This window comes from Tamandua tetradactyla, chromosome 13 (genome assembly GCF_023851605.1).
Source record: "Tamandua tetradactyla isolate mTamTet1 chromosome 13, mTamTet1.pri, whole genome shotgun sequence".
Taxonomy (NCBI): domain Eukaryota; kingdom Metazoa; phylum Chordata; class Mammalia; order Pilosa; family Myrmecophagidae; genus Tamandua; species Tamandua tetradactyla.
Window position 1 is genome coordinate 58734970 of NC_135339.1, and position 23944 is coordinate 58758913.

Sequence of the window (23944 nt, forward strand, 5' to 3'; positions counted from 1 at the left end):
GGAATGTGTACTTTCCCTGGGAACAGTACCTATTGAATGGGTTCCAACTCCCCTGTGATCTTTTAGCTGTGGGAGCTAACGGAAATGGGCAAATAGGGTCATCCCTGCTACATGCAGTCTGAGGCAAAGAGAAGCAGGGATGAAGCTTTGTGGCCCCAAAAAAGAAGAAAGTCTCAGTTCTGACTTTTCTAGTTCTCATGAGGCTAGACTATACTTGTTTTCTATGCTTGGATTAATGTTACTCTACCTACTTAGATCACTTGAGACAGCTTGTATCAGCCTCCATTCATTGTAATTTAAGGGTCCTGACTAAAACCTACTTTAAGGGCAGGAAAATAACAAAAAGCCAGCACCACAAGAGGCAGATAACCATTATACCTCCAAGACCATCCTTAACCAGTATAGCACATCAGAATCATCTGTGGAGCTTAAATCATAAACACCTGCTCTGGGCGTAGAACGAACAGCTTCCTTGTTCTCTTAGAACCACTTTCAGATTAGTTACTATCACTATCGCTCAGTGGTCCCTGACAGTTTGGGCAAGGCTGCTTGGTGAGCTATGAATACACCCAAGAAAATTTTTATAGAGCATTTATTGTTAGTCACAGTACCAGTTATTGTGGATTCAAAGATAAAGACAGTCCTATTCCGAAAGGTCAGGTGAGTAGCAGAGATAGGCACTAACTAGCTAACTTGTAATACAGTATTGAATGGGTCGGGTAAGAAACCTAATCAGATCCACAGCAGATCAGGGAAGGCTCCATTCAGTTGTCTCCAGTGCTTTTTGGAAACAAGGTGATATATAAACAAATGACAAGTAAAATTTGCATCATCCTACTAGCAGTTTCATAATATGAAAATGATAAATCATGAAAATACCAAATTTCCTAACGAAATATTACATGTAATAGAAACTCAAGATGGTAAGTCAGTCTAGTTGGGCCCAAGTTATAGTGAAAACCAACCTCATTCCATTTTTGGTATTAAGAACCAGTAGATTAAGGAGAAAAAACAAAAGATAATTTAAAAAATACATATCTTTATTAAAACAACATAAAAACATCCATTCTTAACAACCAAACATTCCATACATGGTATACAATCAGTGGCTCACTATATCATCACATAGTTGTGTATTCATCACCATGATCATTTGCATCACTCTAGAAAAAAGAAACTCATATCATACCCCTCACCCTTCCTTCTCATTGACCACTAGTATTTCCATCTACCCAATTTATTTTAACCTTAATTCCCCTTATTATTTTTTTTCCATATTTTTTATTCATCTGTTCATACCCTGGATAAAAGGAGCATCAGACACAAGGTTTTCACAATCAGTCACACTGTAAAAGCTATATCATTATTATACAATTATAATAAATATAATGATATAGCTTTTACAAAAGATAATTTTTAAAATTTAATACAGTTTTATTGAGATACACTCATATACCATACAAACCATCTGAAGTATACAATCACTGTCTCACAGTTATCATGTGGTTGTGCATAAATCTCCATGATCAATTTTGGAACATTTTCATTACTCCAGAAAGGAAAAATAAATAAAACCCAAAATCCTCCCATACCCTTATCCTCCCCCCCCCCACCCATTGACCCATAGTATTGGTGTGGTACATTCATTAACCGTTAATGAAAGAATATTAAAATATTACTTTAACCATAGTCCATAGTTTGCAATAGGTACATTTTCCCCCATGTATCTATTATTATTTTTAATATTTGTTCCCCCTATTATTTATTTTTAATTCATGTTTTACTTATCTGTCCATACCGTAGATAAAAGGAGCATCAGACACAAGGTTTTACAGTCACACAGTAATATTGTGAAAGAGCTATCATTATACAATCATCTTCAAGAAACATGGCTACTGGAACACAGCTCTATGGTTTCAGGCACTTCACTCTATCCTGTCTAATACACCTTAAACTGAAAAGGGGATATCTATATAATATGCAAGAATAACTTCCAGGATAACCTCTTGACTCTGATGGAAGATAATCTTGATTTCAATGAGATACTAGGTAACAGCCTAGGTTAAACTCTTTTTGGCAATTATTTTTTTATTACTGTCCCAAACTATAGCATTAATGTATTTATTTGTTTATTATCTGTCTTGCCCCACTAGACTATAAGTCCCATGAAGATAGTATTATTATTTGTTTGTCACTTTATCCCTTTGCCCCTGAAACAGTGGCAGGTAGGGTACAGGTATCCCATTTTGTTGTGCTTTGCTTTATTGTGCTTCGCAGATATTGCATTTTTTAAAAATACATTGACGGTTTGTAGCAGTTCTGCATCAAGCAAGTCTATTGGCCCATTTTTCCAACAGAATGTGCTCATTTTGTGTCTGTCACATTTTGATAATTCTCACAATATTCCAAACTTTTTCATTATTATATCTGTTATAGTGATCTGTGATCTTTGATGTTATAATTATTTTGGGACACCACAACCTGCGCCTATATAAAATGACGAACTTAATGTATAAATGTTAACGTGTGTTCTGACTGTTCTGTTGATCTGCCATTACCCCAGTTCTCTCCCTCTCCTTGGACTTACCTATTCCTTGACACAAAAGTAATAAAATTAGGCCAATCAATAACCTCTACAATGGCCTCTAAGTGTTCAAGTGAAAGGAAGAGTTGCATGTCTCTCACTTTGAAATCAAAAGCCAGAAATGATTAAGCTTAAAGAGGAAGACATGTTGAAAGGCAAATTAGACAGAGAGCTAGGCCTCTTGCATTAGCCAAATTGTGAATGCAAAAGGAAAGTTCATGAAGGATATTCAAAGTGCTACTCCAGTGAACACACGAATGATAAGAAAGTGAAATGGCCTTACTGCTGTTATGGAGAAGGTTTTAGTAGTCTGGATAGAAAATCAAACCAGCCATAACATTCTCTTAAGTAAAGCCTAATCCAGGGCAACTCTTCAATTCTGTGAAGTCTGAGAAAGGTGATGAAGCTGCAGAAGAAAAGTTTGAAGCTGGCAGAGAAATTGGTTCACGAGGTTTAAGGAAGGAAGGTGTCTCCTTTAACATAAAAGTACAAGCTGCAACAAGTTATCCAGAATTCTAGATAAGAAAACTCATGAAGTTGGCAACACTAAGTAACGATTTTTACTGTAGACAAGTCAGCCTATTGGAAGAAGCGGCCATCTAGGACGTCTTCATAGCTAGAGAGAAGTCAGTGCCTGGCTTCAAGGCTTCCAAGGACCTGACTCTTGTTAGGAGTTAATGCAGTGGTGACTTTAAGTTGAAGCCTGTTACCAGTTGTGCTGGTTTGAAAGGATGTGTGGACCCTAGAAAAGTCATGTTTTAATCAAAATCCCATTTTGTAATGGCAGAATAATCCCTATTCAATACTGTATGTTTGAATCTGTAATTAGATAATCTCCCTGGAGATGTATCCCAATCAAGAGTGGTTGTTAAAATGGATTAGGGGAGATGTGTCTCCACCCATTTGGGTGGGTCTTGATTAGTTTCTGAAGTCCTATAAAAGAGGAAACATTTTGGAGAATGAGAGATTCAGAGAGCCAGAGAAGAACGACATAGCCAAGAGAAGCAGAGAGCCCACAAGCCAGCAACCTTTGGAGATGAAGAAGGAAAGCACCTCCCAGGGAGCTTCATGAAACAGGAAGCCAGGAGAGAAAGCTAGTAGATGATGCCTTGCTCACCATATGCCCTTCCAGCCAAGAGAGAAACTGTGTTTGCCATGTGCCTTCTCACTTGAAAGAGAAACCCTGAACTTCATCGGCCTTCTTGAAGCAAGGTATCTTTCCCTGGATACCTTAGATTGGACATTTCTATAGACTTGTTTTAACTGGGACATTTTCTTGGCCTTAGAACTGTAAACTAGCAACTTATTAAACTCCCCCTTTTAAAAGCCATTCCAGTTCTGGTATATTGCATTTCGGCAGCTAGCAAACTAGAACACCAGTCCAAAAATCCTAGGGCCCTTAAGTATTATGCTAAATCTACTCAGCCTGTGTTCTATAAATGAAACAAAAAAGCCTGGATAACAGTACATCTGCTTATAACATGATTTACTGAATATTATAAGCCCAATATTGAAACTTACTGCTCAGAAAAAAAATATTTCTTTCAAAATATTGCAAAAAAAATATTATTGCTCATTGACAATATACCTGGTCACCCAAGTGCTCTGATGGAGCTATATGACGAAATTAATGTTATTTTCATGCCTGCTAACACAACAGCTGAACTGCAGCCACTGATCAAGGAGTCATTTTAACTTTTAAGTCTTATTATTTAAGAAATAAATTTTGTAAGGCTATAGCTGCCTTAGATGGTGATTCCTCTGATGGATCTGGGCAAAGTAAATTGAAAACCTGGAAAGCATTCACCGTTCTGGATACTACTGAAAACACTGATCTTGACATTAACAGGAATTTGGAAGAAGTTAATTCTAACGGTTATGAATGATGTTGGGGTTCAAAACTTCAGTGGAGGAAGTAACTGCAGATGTGGTGGAAATAGCAAGAGAACCAGAATTAGAAATGAAGCCTGAAGATGGGACTGAATTGCTGTAATCTTATAAAAGTTTAATGGCTGAGGAGTTGCTTCTTATGAATGAGCGAAGAAAGTGGGTTCTTGAGAGTGACTCTACTCCTAGTGAAGATGCTGTGAACACTGTTGAAATGTTAACAAAAGATTTAGAATATTGTATAAATTTAATTGATAAAGCAGTGGTTTGAGAGGACTGATTCCAACTTTGAAAGAAGTTTGTGAGTAAAATGCTCTTAAAGAATATCACATGCTACAGAGAAATCTTTTGTAAAAGGAAAAGTCAATTGATGCAGTTAACTTCATTGTTGTCTTATTTAAGAAATTGTTATAGGCACCACAACCTTCAGTAACCACCACCCTGATCAGTCAGCAGCCATCAACCTGAGACAAGAACCCCACCAGCAAAATTATGACTTGCTGAAGGCTCAGATGATGGTCAGCATTTTGTAGCATAAAGTATTTTTAAGTTAAGTAGTACATTGTTTTATTACATAATGCTAATGCACACTTAACACACTATAGTGTAAATATAACTTTTATAGACACTGGGACACCACTGCTTTATTGCAGTGGTATGGAACTGAACTCACAATATTTCTGAAGTATGTTTGCAGTCATTCAATATAAATATACAAATGAATAAATATATTGAATGACATCCAAAAATGCATTCATTAATGAACCAATGCCAGCCTGGAGAGACTACTGGCATGCCCAAAGTTTTGTTTAGATATTGGCATAATGGAGGCACCATGGCACAGGACAAAATACATGAGCTTTACAGTAAGATAGACTTGGGGTTGAATACTGCTCTGCTGCTAGATGTACGTATGACTTTGGAGCAGATAAGTTAATCTTCCTAAGCTTTGGTTGCCTTCTCTGTAAAATGTGGAAATGAGTAATACTTTATAGGGTCACTGAGAGGTTCAGAAATGACATAAAATGGCTAACTGTTGATTAATCTTCCTAAGCTCTGGTTGCCTTCTCTGTAAAATGTGGAAATGAGTAATACTTTATAGGGTCACTGAGAGGTTCAGAAATGACATAAAATGGCTAACTGTTGATGAAAGAATCAATTGGTAGAGCACTTCTGGAAGAAAATAAGGGGGAATAAAAATTTAAAATATATTGTTACAAAAGAATCACAGGCACATGCAAAGATACATGTGACACAGGTATTTCTCTATTGCATTGTCTGTAATAGATAAACTATAAAGTTCTTCAATAGCCATAAATAGGGAACTGATGAAGCAAACGACATGAAAGTAGTCTAGAATAAGGCCTAGCTTTACTTGAGATGGCAATCAGAGATACAACAACATTCATATATAACCATAAAACTAATATGTCCTAAGCACTTATGCATTTTTTCTTCACAATATCCTGATGAGGTAGGTTATACTCTTCCAGATGAGGAAACGGACTTAAAGTGATAAAAACAACTCACTCAAGAATCAGTGTCAACATCCTCACTGTAATTTTGCCAAATATCACCACTGGGGGAAACTGGGCTAAGTTTACCAGGATCTCTGTATTATTATTATTATTATTTCTAGGGGTGGTTTGAGACTGACCCCACGTGTTAGAATAAAGACAATGGCATCTTGATGTTACGTTCATACATGTACTCTCAGAAACAGCTTAATCCCCTCCATTGGGTAAGACAGGGTTTCTTAGGTCTGCAAGAATTCAGGCTGCACTCGAGCCACTTTCCGGAATTCTTTAGTATGAGTCTTAGGGCACTGCATCTCACACCAGCTGATGGGTACCATCTGGACACCTGGAAAGGAAAAGATGGTGTTGAAACCAGGACTCCAAATATTTGCCTCAGACCCCTCTCTTTTCAGTTGGGTATGAAATGTTTCCCTAGGCTACCCTGTTAACCTCATCTCATATAGAAAAAATTTTTTGTTTATTCCACTGACATAGTTTAATTCTAAACCACGGCTTCCAGGATAAGTTGGGGATGTGGAAGCATGAGACAACTCACCTGATTCACTGTGGGCCACCACCACTCCTAGTTCATTTTCGGCAGTGGTCAGTAGGTAGTTGGACTGTGCGTCACCTAGGGATATCTATTCACAGAACTCCAGTGAAGGAAAATGAAGGGATATAAGTCTTCCCCTGTAGCTACTTAGGTTGTTTCTCTACTTCCATTTCTTCTTTTAACAAAGGACTGCAAGTCTCCTAGGAATAAAGGATACTACTTTGGCCAAGACAATGTCACCTGGGTGGAAACTCTTATAAATTTCAACCTGTAAGGAAAGAACAGGAGTGTTCAGTGGAATCTTTGGCTCAGGTCTACCCAAAATTATTAACCCCTCTGAGTAGATTCAGCCTATTTTATAATCCCAGAGGGTAGAAATCATTACTCAAATCGGTCAACAACTATATAAATGGAGCACTACCAAAGAAATGGAAGAACTTGAATTTGATAACCCAGTCAGGAATCTGACTTGGCCAAAAGGTACTATACTATAGTTGGCTCTAATAGGGTCCAGAATTAAGTCTAAAGGAACAGCAATGAATAAATACCTGGCTACTAAGCTAAAGAACAAACTAGCCCCATTCTGTTCAACAAAGTGAAGAAAAATTATATGGACAGAAAGGGACAGGGAGGTACTTTACACTATACTTTATAGCAAGAGGATACATTAAACTTCCTTGTACTCTACATTCCCATTGTTTTTTTAATTTTTTAAATTAAAGCTTACATTTTATTTATGCAGCACTTCACATGCTCTGTGCTTGTATGGTTGCATTTACCACAATAAGCATTAAATAGCAGGGAAAATCTCTCTAGCAGAATCCTCACCAAATTCAAATGAACCAAATAAACTTTCTTGTAACAGTCATTTTAAAATTTTAAAACACTTGTTCCTGGATTCTAAACCTATGGGACTGCTACATGGTACCAAATCATAGTGTGCCAAAAAGCCTGGGTTTTGACACTGCTAGATTAAAATAGCTGGCATTTTAAAATCACATCCAAGTTTTTTATGATGCCCTCATTTCTAACAAAACAAAGGAAAAAGCATTATGAACAACAGATCTCCATATTAAAAAGGAAGAAAAAACTCACCAAAAAGGAACATGTAAGAAACAAGTTAAGGAAATACCCATTTCTATTCAGTGCTCAATTAAAAAAAAAGTTGAGGCAATATACCATGCAAACGAAATAATTACAGGAGGCTGGGGAGAATTTTGCTAGGATAAAATAATTTTTAAAAAGGAGCCAATGTTTGCAAACTTAAAGAGTTCAACCTGTTGCTCAATATCTGATATGTAGGTATGTATGTCTATATGTATGCTTAGATGTAGGTTGTATGTGTATCATATCTATTTTTTTCCCCCAGCATGAGTCTAAACTATAAGAGCTAGAGATGGTATTGCAGAGCAAAATTATACAGAATCCTGTGTACATGCTAAAAGAACAAATATGGACACAAGGGGGGAAAAAAGATGGTACTGACCAACTAAATAATATTTGAAGTAGAATTTGGACTACTCAGAGAGGATTAAAATCAAAACAATAAATATAAGGAATGATTTTGCAAATGAAGTGACTCATTGCTGGCCTACCATGTATAAGGCCAGATTGCTTTGAAGAATTCATATTCAGGTCTTAAACTTACAAAAAAGTACCCTTTTCTTCATGATTCAATGTGAAATTTACTTATCTTTAAATTGTGCTATACTTAATTATATTCTAATTTCAAATACTCTACTGTCATTAGGGAAAAAAGTCATTTCATGAATATGTACTCAGTGTCTGTATTCTATTATATTTCTAAAGCTATAAATATTTCAGTAGTTTGAATAGTAGTTGAATAGTTGAATGAGATAGAGCCTTAGGGAAATACGAATCAGAGTCTTAACAATACTATAAGTAAACACTAACATTTATTGCCGGGGAAAAGCAAAGTCAAGTCTATGCTGTATTTCCAATTTCTATCATAGCCAACTATTATCCTTAATTCACTTCTTTTTTTTTAACATGGGCAGGCACGGGGAAATGAACCTGGGTCCTCTGGCATGGCAGGCAAGTGTTCTTGCCTGTTGAGCCACCGTGGCCCCCCTTAATTCACTTCTGACATCCCTAATCTACAGTGATCAAATGTACAGAGACCTGCTAAAAATTAGTGTGATGTTGGTACAATGTCTTCTACCTAGAATGTGTACACCAAAACACACACAGAACACAGGACTGAGCTCTAATGTTATGTGAGCATTTGGTACAAAAGTGTGCACGAGTCTGGTAAGTTCAGTCTAGTGATTCCCTATGGCCAACTTCTGCTCCTCTTGCCACCTTCTTCAATAAACAGGGATCCCAGTTGCTGGTGAACTAAGGTTTGTCTTGCTCATCATTGTCCTCATAAATATAGTTAGATACATGTTTGGGTAAAGTAGCAGGTCTGTGAGACTTCAGGGAACAGACACTGGCTGGGAAGGCAGGGCATTTTTGTCCTCTTTGCCTGCACTCTTCTGCAAAGGCTTCTTCACCTGCCACACCATTTATTGTAAGGACTTTAAATGGCCATCTTCTTCAACTTCTACTCTTTCTTGACCATTTTTAGTAATCCTGTTTGTAGTGATTTTTCTGCCATTAACTATTTTAGAAGTTGACATAGATTTGAAGTTGCCCATCTTATTGCCTACCATTAAAGGATGGTAAAGAAAATGAAGTAAGGCCCCCATATCCCAGTAAACCAAATGAACTACATCCCATATCAAAAGAAAAAAATTCCCCTCCAAAAGATGGAAACCCAATGAAGGCAGAGAAAAAAGATTTTGTGCCCGTTTCTGGTTCCACAGTGGCCTCTTCAACTTCCCAAATCTCCTTAAATGGGTCTTTGTAGAAGTCAAATGAAAATGGGTCCCTCCCATGAAAAAATTTCCTAAAGACATCATTTGGATTATGGAATGTAAAGCCAAACTCAAATGGACTGTCAAAATGACTTCCATCTCCACCACCACCTTTTAATCCTCCTTTGCCGTATCTGTCATAGAAGTCCCATTTTTTTACCACCTGGCTAACACCTCAGGTGCCTCAGATATTTGTTTGAATTTTTTCTGCCTCTTTATCCTCAGGATTTTTATCAAGGTGCCACTTCAGTGCCAATTTACAATATGCCTTTTTAATATCCTCGGGTGAGGCATGTCTCTGCATGCCTAGAACTTCATAGTAATCTACCATATTGTAACAGATTGTTGGAACAAGTCTTTAGGAGGTTGGCAGCCAGTGGGGGAAGGAGGAGAGGCTGGGTGATGGGGCCTGTGGTCTCCTCTTAGCTTCCTCACAGCTGGTGCTGGTAGAAGTGGTCCCTTTTGTCTACCCCCCCCCCCCCAGGTTTTGGTAATCTTAATAGTAAAAACCAAGATATTTATCTAAATAAGACTGCTATATAAAATATAACTCACCTTTCTACTAAATCCCTTCTCCCCACACTCAAAAAGAATAAAGATGTGTTACTTTTCTTAAAAAAGAAAAAAAAATATTCTTCTAGCTTCCAGTGATTTGGCGCACCTAGAAGGAAAAATCTGAAATCGTGGAATGGTAACCCGTAACAAGCTCTGAAATCTGTTCTGTAACTGCTTGTTGAAGTATACTTAAAATTACTGCTTATTCTTTTTTTCTTTGTATATATTTAATAACAAAAAATGTTTAAAAAAATATATAGAAAACCCAGCAGAGATAAGAAGTACAAATCAGCATGCAGTCCCTGATGAGAAGTAACTGGCAGGCCAGGTTTCCCTGCCGAAATGGGTCTCATGGGAACAAGAACACACTTGGCCCTGGTATCTCACCAGAGCCTCAGTGACACCTTGAAAACCTGCTCAACAGCAGTTCCCACCCCTCAGCCACTGGCTGTCAATTGCATGATGAACAGAAGTGCAAAAGGTTCGAGGAACCTGGTGCCTGGGGAAGGAGAGGTAGACACAGGTGAAAAGGCTGCTTGGTCCCTCATGCCAAAACTGGGGGCTAGTGAGCTGCTGGTCCAATGAGATGCAGCGGTTTGTACAGCCTGGGGTCAAGTGGGGAGAAGGTGGGTTCCCCAGAGGACAAGGAGAGAAGCTGTCAGTGTCCCCTGAAAGGACTGCTCCTTCTTAGGGCCATTTTCACTTGGCCACTAAAGACAAGGACTGAGGACATCTCACAGCCGTGTTGGGGATGGAGGAGGGTTGTGGGCACTTGGGATATGAGGGGAGAGCTGCACCCAAGAAAGACGGGACTGGCACACTGCCTCTCCTCCATCCTCCTTTACCCTGTCGCATCTACCACCTCTCGACATAGAGACTGCTGCCTGCTGCCTTCTATAACATCCTGGGGCTCAGAGTGAGATGGCTTTTGAGAGCCTGGGAACAGAAATGTCGACATATTCATGCACTAGGTGCAGCTCAGGAACCAAGGTCAGAAGAAATGACCCCAAACTCTCCTTCAAAAACTAGAACCTGCCTGAGGCTGCTCCCCATTCCTGATGAATAGCAGAAAAAGGCCCTGAAGGAGAGATGGGATGCAGAAGTAGGGGACAGAGTCAGGAGTACTTTCAGACACACTGAGGCCCCCCACCGAAGTACAGGTAGAGAAGGTTCTTCGCCTCATGTGTGATTTCAAACTCAAAGCTTTCACTGATCACCATGTGTCAGAAGGAGCCAAATTCCTTGACCATCATCTCTTTGATCAGCTTGGCAGCATGCTCGTTGTTGTTAAAGAATTTTTCACAGTCTGTGACACAAAGCTCCATGGTTTCCACTCATACCTCCTCTGGCATATCCAAGTGCCTGATCAGAAGGAAGGTCTGCAGTCGCTTATAATTAGCCTCATCTTTCTTCCCTTCTGTTTCTCCCATGATCCTTCCACTGTGACCACTGGAGGAGAGAGTGGGGCTTTCAAGAGGTTCTGAGGCTGATGATTAATTAAGACACACTTAGAAGATTCAGGAAGTAGGCCCTGCTAACTTGGTGAGAGCAGAACACGTCTTTCTCCAAAGGGTGCTGCTCCTGTGGAGGCTGGAGGTGGCACAGCAGCCAGCTCAACCCTGCCAGCGTTGGTAAGGAGTGAAACAAGCTCCCGATTGTTTTTTTAAAAGCACTGAGATTCCTAAAGCCAAGGAAAAAACACAAACCAACCTTGTCTTTTTCAGTAGCTCGTACATCTTCCCTGCTAGAATAAACAAACCAGAAAGAGTAATTATTTGTGAGAAAATATTCTTAGATTTTTAGAAGACAATGAGCTATAAGAGCAGATAGAACAAATTATAATTGGGACCTAGCTGCCATCTAGGGGAGCAGGGTGGAGGACATCTACAGTTATCACCTGGAGGGGAAAACATTTTCCCATTTAAGGACTACACAGAGTAGTAGGATTAGCTTCCGTGACTAGAGAATAGCAGATGAGATTTGGTAAGAAAGGATAAGTCCTGTCTCAGGGACTTTGAAGAGAAGCATTACAGAACCACATAGATTTATAAGGCTGGAAAGAGCCTCAGAAGTTAAATGATCTGGCCCTTAAGAATTGATTGTCCTTTCTCAAAGAATCCTCAGAAAAAAGAAATCTACCATTTAATTCACTAAGCTTTTTGATGTCTTACAATGCTCAGGGTTTAAGTTCCCTTAAATTCAAGAAAAAAAAATTTAATACCTAAAATGCTTTTACTTTGTTTGGTCTGAATCATCCCAACATTGCTAATCTTTAGCTTTGCTCAATTCTTTCTGCTTTATTTTCAAACCCTGTCTCATTAATATTTTCCTTTAGTCCTAGGTCCTATGATAAAACACTTTCTTTGGCCACTACTGGACGGAGAATCAACACACAAAGAGGAGGGAAAAAGTGTCCCTGAAAATTCCAATCCTTCCTTCTATCCTAATCTCATTTCAATCCCTGAGGCAAAACTTCTTACCGAATAGTTCCTCGAAAGGAATTCTTAAGTGGTGTGGACCCCACGTACAGGATATGTACTTTGGCAAAGCGTGAGTTGATGCTAGAGACCTGTGAATAGAGAAAGGATAAGCATCAGAGTATTAGTTGTCACCTCAAGGAGGCAGCAAATTCTTACTTATCTCTGCAAAAATGATCTTGGAAAAGTGGAATAAGAGCCACATGATAGAGTTACTGTGGGGATCAAATGAGGTAATATGGTATAATTTTTGAGAAGTACTAAAGTCTAACATAAATAGACATTGGTCAGTATAGCAAATCTAGACCTTTAACAGATGTTTCTCTTATTCCTGTGAAGGAGAGGCTAAGTCTACTTAAAATTAGGCCTAACAGTCACCCCCAAAGAACCTCTTTTGTTGCTCAGATGTGGCCTCTCTCTCTTTCAGCCAACATGGCAAGCAAACTCACTGTCCTTCCTCTGACATGCAACATGACTCCCACAGATGTAAATCTCCCTGGCAACGTGGGACAGAAATCCTGGGATGAGCCAGGACCTGGCATCATGAAATTGAGAAAGCCTTCTTGACCAAAAGGGGGAAGAAACAAATGAGACAAAAGAAACTTTCAGTGGCTGAGAGATTTCAAACAGTCGCGAGGTTATCCTGGAGGTTATTTTTATGCATTATATAGCTATATGTTTTCAGTCTATGGTATATTGGAGTGGCTAGAGGAAAGTACCTAAAACTGTTCAGCTGTTTTCCAGTAGCCTTCTTTTTTTTTTTTCTGTTCCCCCTATTGTGTATTTATTTTTAATCCATATGTTTTACTCATCTGTCCATAAGGTAGAGAAAAGAAGCATAGTCACACAGTCACACTGCGAAAGCTGTTATCACTGAACAATCATCTTCAAGAAACATGGCTACCGGAACACAGCTCCACATTTTCAGGCACTTCCCTCCAGCCTCTTCATTATACCTTAACTAAAAAGGTGATATCTATATAATGCGTAAAAATAACCTCCAGGATAACCTCCTGACTCTGTTTGAAATCTCTCAACCACTGACACTTTATGTTGTCTCATTTCTCTCTTCCTCCTTTTGATGGAGAAGGTTTTCTTAATCCCTTGATGCTGAGTCCCAGCTCATTCCAGGATTTCTGTCCCACGTTCCCAGGAAGGTTTACAACCCTGGGAGGCATGTTTCAGGTGGTGGTGGTGGTGGGGGCAGTGAGTTTGCTTGCCATGTTGGTTGAGAGAGAGAGGCCACATCTGAGCAACAAAAGAGGTTCTCTGGGGGCAAGTGTCAGGTCTAATTCTAAGTAGGCTTACCCTATCCTTTGTGGGGATAAGTTTCATATGAACAAACCCCAAGATTGAGGGCTTGGCCTACTGCTTTGGTTGTCCCCACTGCTTGTGAGAATATCAGGAATTCTCCACATGGGGAAGTTGAATTTTCCCCCTTTCTCGCCATTACCCCAAGGGGATTTTGCAAATACTTTTTTTGTGTGTATTTTTATTTTTTTAAATACAAAAAAAACACCAAATCGGCAGGCCAAGGTGGCTCAGCAGGCAGGAATGCTTGCCTGCTTGCCTGTGATGCCAGAGGACCCGGCTTTGATTCCTGGTGCCTGCCCATGTTAAAAAAAAACAAACAAAAAAAACCCCAAATAAATGCAAAGATTCCTATTTTGATCATTCCGTTCTACATATATAATCAGTAATTCACAATATCATCACATAGTTGCATATTCATCATCATGATAATTTCTTAGAACATTTGCATCAATTCAGAAAAATAAAAAAACAGAAAAATAAATAAAACGAAAACAGAAAAAAAAAATTATATATACCATACCCCTTACCCTCCCTTTCATTGATCACTAGCATTTCAAACTAAATTAATTTTAATATTTGTTTCTCCTATTATTTATTTTTATTCCATGTGTTCTACTTGTCTGTTGACTTGGTAGATAAAAGGACCATCAGACACAAGGTTTTCATAATCACAATCACACAGTCACATTGTGAAAGCTATCATTATACAATCATCATCAAGAAACATGACTACTGCAACACAGCTCTACATTTTCAGGCAGTTCCATTACATCTTGGATAACAAGGTGATATTTATTTAATGCGTAAGAATAACCCCCAGGATAATCTCTCGACTCTGTTTGGAATCTCTCAGCCATTGACACTTTGTCTCATTTCCCTCTTCCCCCTTTTGGTGGAGAAGGTTTTCTCAAACCCTTGATGCTGAGTCTCAGCTCATTCTAGGATTTTTGTCCCACGCTGTCAGGAAGGTCCACACCCCCGGGAGTCATGTCTCACGTAGACAGGGGGAGGGTGGTGAGTTTGCTCGTTGTGTTGGCTGGAGAGAGAGGCCACATCTGAGCAACAAAAGAGGCTCTCTTGGGGATGACTCTTAGACCTAATTTTAAAAAGGCTTGACCTATCCTTTGAGGGGTTAAGTTTCAAATGAACAAACCTCAAGACTGGGGGCTCAGCCTATAGCTTTGGTTGTCCACACTGCTTGTGAGAATATCAAGAATTCAACTTGGGGAAGTTGAATTTCTCCCAGTATTTGCGGGAACTTTGCAAATACTTTTCCACCCACTGATCAAATCACTCTGGGATTCATTGGGGCATCACTCTGGAGAAACCAATAAAATCTCATGTCCTGGACTTCCTGGAAGATGGCGGCTTAGTAAGACGCACGGATCTTAGTTTCTTCTCCAGGACACCTACTAGGGGAGTAGAAACGATACAGAAAGCGCCCAAAGCCACAACAGAGATAAAAAAGACAGCGTACCCCATCCTGGAACGGCTGGCTGGCTGAGAGAAGCAGCTCGGGTGAGATCGCCGAGGCGCGCGGGCCTTACCGGGCGGGGTGGCAAGCGGCCGGAGTTACTCCCTTCCCCCTTCCCGGGCCAGCTGGGAGAATTGGAGAGGTGGTCCCCTGAAACCAAGGCGACTGGCGCCCACACCACGCGCAGCCCCCGGACCAACTGAGAGAATTGGATCAGAAACCCCCAGGCCGCGGAGAACGGTGACCCCGTGACTCCCGGGGAACGTGCACTCTCTCGGGCGGGCCACTGCCGCTGGCGCCCTCCCGCCACGCTTGTTGCCCAGGGCCGACTAGGAAATTCGGACGAGCTCTTTCCCTGGCTGCGGCGACCAGCAACCCTCCCTGCGTTCGGACACCCTCCCTGCGTTCGGACCCCGGGCCGGCTCAAGCCGCTTCGGCTAGCGAACCCCCAGGAAGGCGAGAGTTTTCCAAAGTTTAAGGTCCCACAGCACCTTTTACTGGTGGGACCCGCAGACAAACGTGTGCCACGAGCGCCACCTACTGGGCAGGATAAGAAAAACAGAACCCAGAGATTTCACAGAAAAATATTACAACCTTGCTGGGTCCAACACCAAGAGAAATCTGAATAAATGCCCAGACGCCAGCAGCAGAAGATAACTGTCCACGCTCAAAAGATTGAGAATATGGCTCAGTCAAAGGAACAAACCAATAGCTCAAATGAGACACAAGAGCTGAGACAACTAATGCTGAATATACGAACAGAAATGGAAAACCTCTTCAAAAATGAAATCGATAAATTGAGGGAGGACATGAAGAGGACATGGGCTGAACATAAAGAAGAAATAGAAAAACTGAAAAAACAAATCGCAGAACTTATGGAAGTGAAGGATAAAGTAGCAAACATAGAAAAAATAATAGATAGCTACAATGATAGATTTAAAGAGACAGAAGATAGAATTAGTGATTTGGAGGATGGAACATCTGAATTCCAAAAAGAAACAGAAACTATAGGGAAAAGAATGGAAAAATTTGAACAGGGTATCAGGGAACTCAAGGACAATATGAACCGCACAAATATACGTGTTGTGGGTGTCCCAGAAGGAGAAGAGAAGGGAAAAGGAGGAGAAAAACTAATGGAAGAAATTATCACTGAAAATTTCCCAACTCTTATGAAAGACCTAAAATTACAGATCCAAGAAGTGCAGCGCACCCCAAAGAGATTAGACCCAAATAGGCGTTCTCCAAGACACTTACTAGTTAGAATGTCAGAGGTCAAAGAGAAAGAGAAGATCTTGAAAGCAGCAAGAGAAAAACAATCCATTACATACAAGGGAAACCCAATAAGACTTTGTGTAGATTTCTCAGCAGAAACCATGGAAGCTAGAAGACAGTGGGATGATATATTTAAAATACTAAAAGAGAAAAACTGCCAACCAAGACTCCTATATCCAGCAAAATTATCCTTCAAAAATGAGGGAGAAATTAAAACATTCTCAGACAAAAAGTCACTGAAAGAATTTGTGACCAAGAGACCAGCTCTGCAAGAAATACTAAAGGGAGCACTAGAGTCAGATACAAAAAGACAGAAGAGAGAGATATGGAAAAGAGTGTAGAAAGAAGGAAAATCAGATATGATATATATAATACAAAAGGCAAAATGTTAGAGGAAAATATTATCCAAACAGTAATAACACTAAATGTCAATGGACTGAATTCCCCAATCAAAAGACATAGATTGGCAGAATGGATTAAAAAACAGGATCCTTCTATATGCTGTCTACAGGAAACACATCTTAGACCCAAAGATAAACATAGGTTGAAAGTGAAAGGTTGGGAAAAGATATTTCATGCAAATAACAACCAGAAAAGAGCAGGAGTGGCTATACTAATATCCAACAAATTAGACTTCAAATGTAAAACAGTTAAAAGAGACAAAGAAGGACACTATATACTAATAAAAGGAACAATTAAACAAGAAGACATAACAATCATAAATATTTACGCACCGAATCAGAATGCCCCAAAATACGTGAGGAATATACTGCAAACACTGAAAAGGGAAATAGACTCATATACCATAATAGTTGGAGACTTCAACTCACCACTCTCATCAAGGGACAGAACATCTAGACAGAGGATCAACAAAGAAATAGAGAATCTGAATATTACTATAAATGAACTAGACTTAATAGACATTTATAGGACATTACATCCCACAACAGCAGGATACACCTTTTTCTCAAGTGCTCATGGATCATTCTCAAAGATAGACCATATGCTGGGTCACAAAGCAAGTCTTAACAAATTTAAAAAGACTGAAATCTTACACAACACTTTCTCGGACCATAAAGGAATGATGTTGGAAATCAATAATAGGCAGAGTGCCAGAAAATTCACAAATACGTGGAGGCTCAACAACACACTCCTAAACAACGACTGGGTCAAAGAAGAAATTGCTAGAGAAATTAGCAAATACCTCGAGGCGAATGAAAATGAAAACACAACATATCAAAACTTATGGGACGCAGCAAAGGCAGTGCTAAGAGGGAAATTTATTGCTCTAAATGCCTATATCAGAAAAGAAGAAAAGGCAAAAATGCAGGAATTAACTATCCATTTGGAAGAACTGGAGAAAGAACAGCAAGCTAACCCCAAAGCAAGCAAAAGGAAAGAAATAACAAAGATTAGAGCACAAATAAATGAAATTGAAAACATGAAAACAATAGAGAAAATCAATAAGGCCAGAAGTTGGTTCTATGAGAAAATCAATAAGATTGATGGGCCCTTAGCAAGATTGACAAAAAGAAGAAGAGAGAGGATGCAAATAAATAAGATCAGAAATGGAAGAGGAGACATAACTACTGACCTCACAGAAATAAAGGAGGTAATAACAGGATACTATGAACAACTTTACGCTAATAAATACAACAATTTAGAGGAAATGGACGGGTTCCTGGAAAGACATGAACAACCAACTTTGACTCAAGAAGACATAGATGACCTCAACAAACCAATCACAAGTAAAGAAATTGAATTAGTCATTCAAAAGCTTCCTAAAAAGAAAAGTCCAGGACCAGATGGCTTCACATGTGAATTCTACCAAACGTTCCAGAAAGAATTAGTACCAATTCTCTTCAAACTCTTCAAAAAAATCGAAGTGGAGGGAAAACTACCTAATTCATTCTATGAAGCCAACATCACCCTCATACCAAAACCAGGCAAAGATATTACAAAAAAAGAAAACTACAGACCAATCTCTCTAATGAATACAGATGCAAAAATCCTCAATAAAATTCTAGCAAATCGTATCCAACAACACATTAAAAGAATTATACATCATGACCAAGTAGAATTCATCCCAGGTATGCAAGGATGGTTCAACATAAGAAAATCAATTAATGTAATACACCATATCAACAAATCAAAGCAGAAAAATCACATGATCATCTCAATTGATGCAGAGAAGGCATTCGACAAGATTCAACATCCTTTCCTGTTGAAAACACTTCAAAAGATAGGAATACAAGGGAACTTCCTTAAAATGATAGAGGGAATATATGAAAAACCCACAGCTAATATCATCCTCAATGGGGAAAAATTGAAAACTTTCCCCCTAAGATCAGGAACAAGACAAGGATGTCCACTATCACCACTATTATTCAACATTGTGTTGGAGGTTCTAGCCAGAGCAATTAGACAAGAAAAAGAAATACAAGGCATCAAAATTGGAAAGGAAGAAGTAAAACTATCACTGTTTGCAGACGATATGATACTATACGTCGAAAACCCGGAAAAATCCACAACAAAACTACTAGAGCTAATAAATGAGTACAGCAAAGTAGCAGGTTACAAGATCAACATTCAAAAATCTGTAGCATTTCTATACACTAGTAAGGAACAAGCTGAGGGGGAAATCAAGAAACGAATCCCATTTACAATTGCAACTAAAAGAATAAAATACCTAGGAATAAATTTAACTAAAGAGACAAAAAACCTATATAAAGAAAACTACAAAAAACTGCTAAAAGAAATCACAGAAGACCTAAACAGATGGAAGGGCATACCGTGTTCATGGATTGGAAGACTAAATATAGTTAAGATGTCAATCCTACCTAAATTGACTTACAGATTCAATGCAATACCAATCAAAATCCCAACAACTTATTTTTCAGAAATAGAAAAACCAATAAGCAAATTTATCTGGAAGGGCAGGGTGCCCCGAATTGCTAAAAACATCTTGAGGAAAAAAAATGAAGCTGGAGGTCTCGCGCTGCCTGACTTTAAGGCATATTATGAAGCCACAGTGGTCAAAACAGCATGGTATTGGCATAAAGATAGATATATCGACCAATGGAATCGAATAGAGTGCTCAGATATAGACCCTCTCATCTATGGACATTTGATCTTTGATAAGGCAGTCAAGCCAACTCACCTGGGACAGAGCAGTCTCTTCAATAAATGGTGCCTAGAGAACTGGATATCCATATGCAAAAGAATGAAAGAAGACCCATCTCTCACACCCTATACAAAAGTTAACTCAAAATGGATCAAAGATCTAAACATTAGGTCTAAGACCATAAAACAGTTAGAGGAAAATGTTGGGAGATATCTTATGGATCTTACAACTGGAGGCGGTTTTATGGACCTTAAACCTAAAGCAAGAACACTGAAGAAGGAAATAAATAAATGGGAACTCCTCAAAATTAAACACTTTTGTGCATCAAAGAACTTCATCAAGAAAGTAGAAAGACAGCCTTCACAATGGGAGACAATATTTGGAAATGATATATCAGATAAAGGTCTATATCCAGAATTTATAAAGAGATTGTTCATCTCAACAACAAAAAGACAGCCAACCCAATTACAAAATGGGAAAAAGACTTGAACAGACACCTCTCAGAAGAGGAAATACGGATGGCCAAGAGGCACATGAAGAGATGCTCAATGTCCCTGGCCATTAGAGAAATGCAAATCAAAACCACAATGAGATATCATCTCACACCCACCAGAATGGCCATTATCAACAAAACAGAAAATGACAAGTGCTGGAGAGGATGCGGAGAAAGAGGCACACTTATCCACTGTTGGTGGGAATGTCAAAGGGTGCAACCACTGTGGAAGGCAGTTTGGCGGTTCCTCAAAAAGCTGAATATAGAATTGCCATACGACCCAGCAATACCATTGCTAGGTATCTACTCAAAGGACTTAAGGGCAAAGACACAAACGGACATTTGCACACCAATGTTTATAGCAGCATTATTTACAATTGCAAAGAGATGGAAACAGCCAAAATCTCCATCAACAGAAGAGTGGCTAAACAAACTGTGGTATATACATACGATGGAATATTATGCAGCTTTAAGACAAGATAAACTTATGAACCATGTAATAACATGGATGGACCTAGAGAATATTATGCTGAGTGAATCCAGCCAAAAACTAAAGGACAAATACTGTATGGTCCCACTGATGTGAACGGACATTCGAGAATAAACTTGAAATATGTCATTGGTAACAGAGTTCAGCAGGAGTTAGAAACAGGGTAAGACAATGGGTAATTGAAGCTGAAGGGATACAGACTGTGCAACAGGACTAGATACAAAAACTCAAAAATGGACAGCACAATAATACCTAATTGTAAAGTAATCATGTTAAAACACTGAATGAAGCTGCATCTGAGCTATAGATTTTTGTTTTGTTTTGTTTTGTTTTGTTTTGATTTTACTATTATTACTTTTATTTTTTTCTCTATATTAACATTCTATATCTTTTTTGGTTATGTTGCTAGTTCTTCTAAACCAATGCAAATGTACTAAGAAATGATGATCATGCATCTATGTGATGATGTTAAGAACTAATGATTGCATGTGTAGAATGGTATGATCTCTAAATGTTGGGTTAATTTCTTTTTTTCCGTTAATTAAAAAAAAAAAAAAAAGAGAAGGGATAATTGGAGATGAAGGGATACAGACTGTACAACGGGACTGGATATAAAAACTCAGAAATGGACAGCACAATACTACCCAATTGTAATGCAATTATGTTAAAACACTGAATGAAGCTGCATGTGAGGTATAGGTTTTTTGTTTTTGTTTTTTTTGTTTTTTTTTTCTTTCTATTATTGTTTTAATTCTTATTCTGTTGTCTTTTTATTTCTTTTTCTAAATCGATGCAAATGTACTAAGAAATGATGAATATGCAACTATGTGATGTTATTAAGAATTACTGATTGTACATGTAGATTGGAATGATTTCTAATTGTTTTGTTAATTCTTTTTTTAATTAATAAAAAAAAAAAGAAAAAAAAAAAATCTCATGTCCTACCCAAGGTTCCATGTACTTAAGGTGTTCAACTAAGCTATCTACATAAGTTATATTAGGAAATGCACTAGTCAAAATAGAAATTTTGTACCAAATAAACAGTTTTTTGCTTTAGTCACACATAAGTTGAAATTTTAAAATATTAATTACCATCTATTTTCAGTACCCTGCAGTAATGGCATTCCTTTGTTCTTCTTCATGCAAAAACATTTCAAAAATTTGTACATTCGTCACTATCATTATATACTCTAGGTATTCCTAGATTATACCCTCTCAATCTTTATCATCTATCTTTCTTTCTGATTTCTTTTATGCCCCCAGCCCTACTCACTCTATCATTCTCACATTCAGCTTCATTCAGTGTTTTAACATAATTGTATTACAGTTAGGTAGTATTGTGCTGTCCATTTCTGAGTTTTTATATTCAGTCCCGATGCACAATCTGTATCCCTTCAGCTCCAACTACCCAATATCTCACTCTATTTCTATCTTCTGATGATCTCTGTTACAACAAAATATTCCAAGTTTATTCACTAACGCCAGTTCATATCAGTGAGACCATACAGTATTTGTTCTTTTGTTTTTGGCTAATATCACTCAGCATAATGTCCTTAAGGTCCATTCATGTTGTTACATACTTTATTCTATCTTACAGCTGCATAACATTCCATCGTATGTATATATCACAGTTTGTTTAGTCACTGGTCTGCTGACGGACATTTTGGCTGTTTTCATCTCTTTGCAATTGTAAATAATGCTGCTATAAACATAGGTGCACAAATGTCCATTTGTGTCCTTGCCCTCATGTCCTTTGAGTAGATACCTAGCAATGGTATTGCCGGGTCATATGGCAATTCTATATTTAGCTTTTTGAGGAACCACCAAACTCAGGCACCATTTAATGAAGAGACTGTTTTGTCCCAGGTGAGTTGCCTTGACTGCCTTATCAAAGATCAATTGTCCATAGATGAAAGGGTCTATATGTGAAGATTCCATTGGTCAGCATTTCTATCTTTATGCCAGTACCATGCTGTTTTGACCACCGTAGCTTCATAATATGCCTTAAAGTCAGGTAGTATGAGACCTCCGACTTCATTTTTCTTTTTCAGGGTATTTTTTAGCTATTTGGGGCATCTTGCCCTTCCAGATAAATTTGATTATGGTTTTTTTATATTTCTGAAAAGTAAGTTTTTGGGATTTTAATTGGAATTGCATTGAATCTATAAATCAATTTAGGTAAAATTGACATCTTAACTATATTTAGTCTTCCAATCCATGAACACGGTATGCCCTTCATTTATTTAGGTCTTCTGTGATTTCTATTAGCAATTTTTTTGTAGTTTCTTTTGTATAGGTCCTTTGTATCCTTAGTTAAATTTATTTCTAAATATTTTATTCGTTTGGTTGCAGTCGTAAATGGAATGTTTTTTCTTGATTTCTCCCTCAGATTGTTTTTCTTAATTCCCCCTTCAGATTGTTTCTAGCGTATAGAAACACTACAGATTTGTGAGTGTTGATCTTGTAACCTGTCACTTTGCTGTACTCATTTATTAGCTCTAGTAGTTTTGCTGTGGATTTTTCAACATATAGTACTTCATCTGCAAATAGTGAGAGTTTTACTTCTTCCTTTTCAATTTTGATGCCTTGTATTTCTTTTTCTTGTCTAATTGCTCTGGCTAGAACTTCCAACACAATGTTGAATAACAATGGCGACAGTGGACATTCTTGTCTTTTTCCTGATCTTAGGGGAAAAGTTTTCAGTTTTTCCCCATTGACGATGATGTTAGCTGTGGGTTTTTCACACATTCCCTTTATCATGTTGAGGAAATTCCCTTCTATTCCCATCCTTTGAACTGTTTTCAACAAGAAAGGATGCTGAATTTGCCAAATGCCTTTTCTGCATCAATTGAGATGATCATATGGTTCTTCTGCCTTGATTTGTTGATATGGTGTACTACATTAGTTGATTTTCTTACATTGAACCATCCTTGCATACCTGGCATGAATCTTACTTGGTGTGGTAGTTAGATTCAGTTGTCAACTTGGCCAGGTGAAGGCACCTAGTTCTGTTGCTGCGGACACAAACCAGTGGTATGTGAATCTCATCTGTTGCTAATTACATCTGCAGTCGGCTAGGAGGCGTGTCTGCTGCAATGAGTGACGTTTGACTTAATTGGCTGGTGTCTAAATGAGAGAACGCAATGTAGCACAGCCTAAGCAGCTCAGCATTCCTCATCTCAGCACTTGCAGCTCAGCCCAGGCCTTTGGAGATGCAGAAAGAAGTCACCCCGGGGAAAGTTGTTGGAACCTAGGGGCCTGGAGAGAAGACCAGCAGAGACCATCTTGTGCCTTCCACGTAAGAAAGAACCTCAGTGGAAAGTTA

The 23944-nt window shown here is 38.5% G+C and overlaps 1 protein-coding gene and 1 pseudogene across 3 annotated transcripts in view; both read right to left on the minus strand.

The window, feature by feature from the left end:
- Window positions 1-1019: 1019 nt before the first annotated feature.
- Window positions 1020-23944, minus strand: part of EXOSC1 (exosome component 1) — a 33529-nt gene continuing 10604 nt past the window's right edge. The window contains exons 4-8 of one of the 2 annotated variants that reach the window (XM_077125655.1): window positions 12456-12544; window positions 11686-11716; window positions 6759-6809; window positions 6545-6629; window positions 1020-6334 (exon numbers count right to left, since the gene is read on the minus strand). In XM_077125655.1, the coding sequence (XP_076981770.1) occupies window positions 6228-6334; window positions 6545-6629; window positions 6759-6809; window positions 11686-11716; window positions 12456-12544 (363 nt within the window). In that variant the 3' untranslated portion in view covers window positions 1020-6227. Of the gene's footprint in view, window positions 6335-6544; window positions 6630-6758; window positions 6810-11685; window positions 11720-12455; window positions 12545-23944 lie in introns of both variants that reach the window. The other variant, XM_077125654.1, reaches the window with a different exon arrangement.
- Window positions 6816-11679, minus strand: LOC143654091 (dnaJ homolog subfamily B member 6 pseudogene; annotated as a pseudogene). Its single transcript, XR_013161668.1, has 2 exons — window positions 11316-11679; window positions 6816-10081 (listed from the first exon to the last, which is right to left on the minus strand). The product of XR_013161668.1 is annotated as a dnaJ homolog subfamily B member 6 pseudogene (transcript).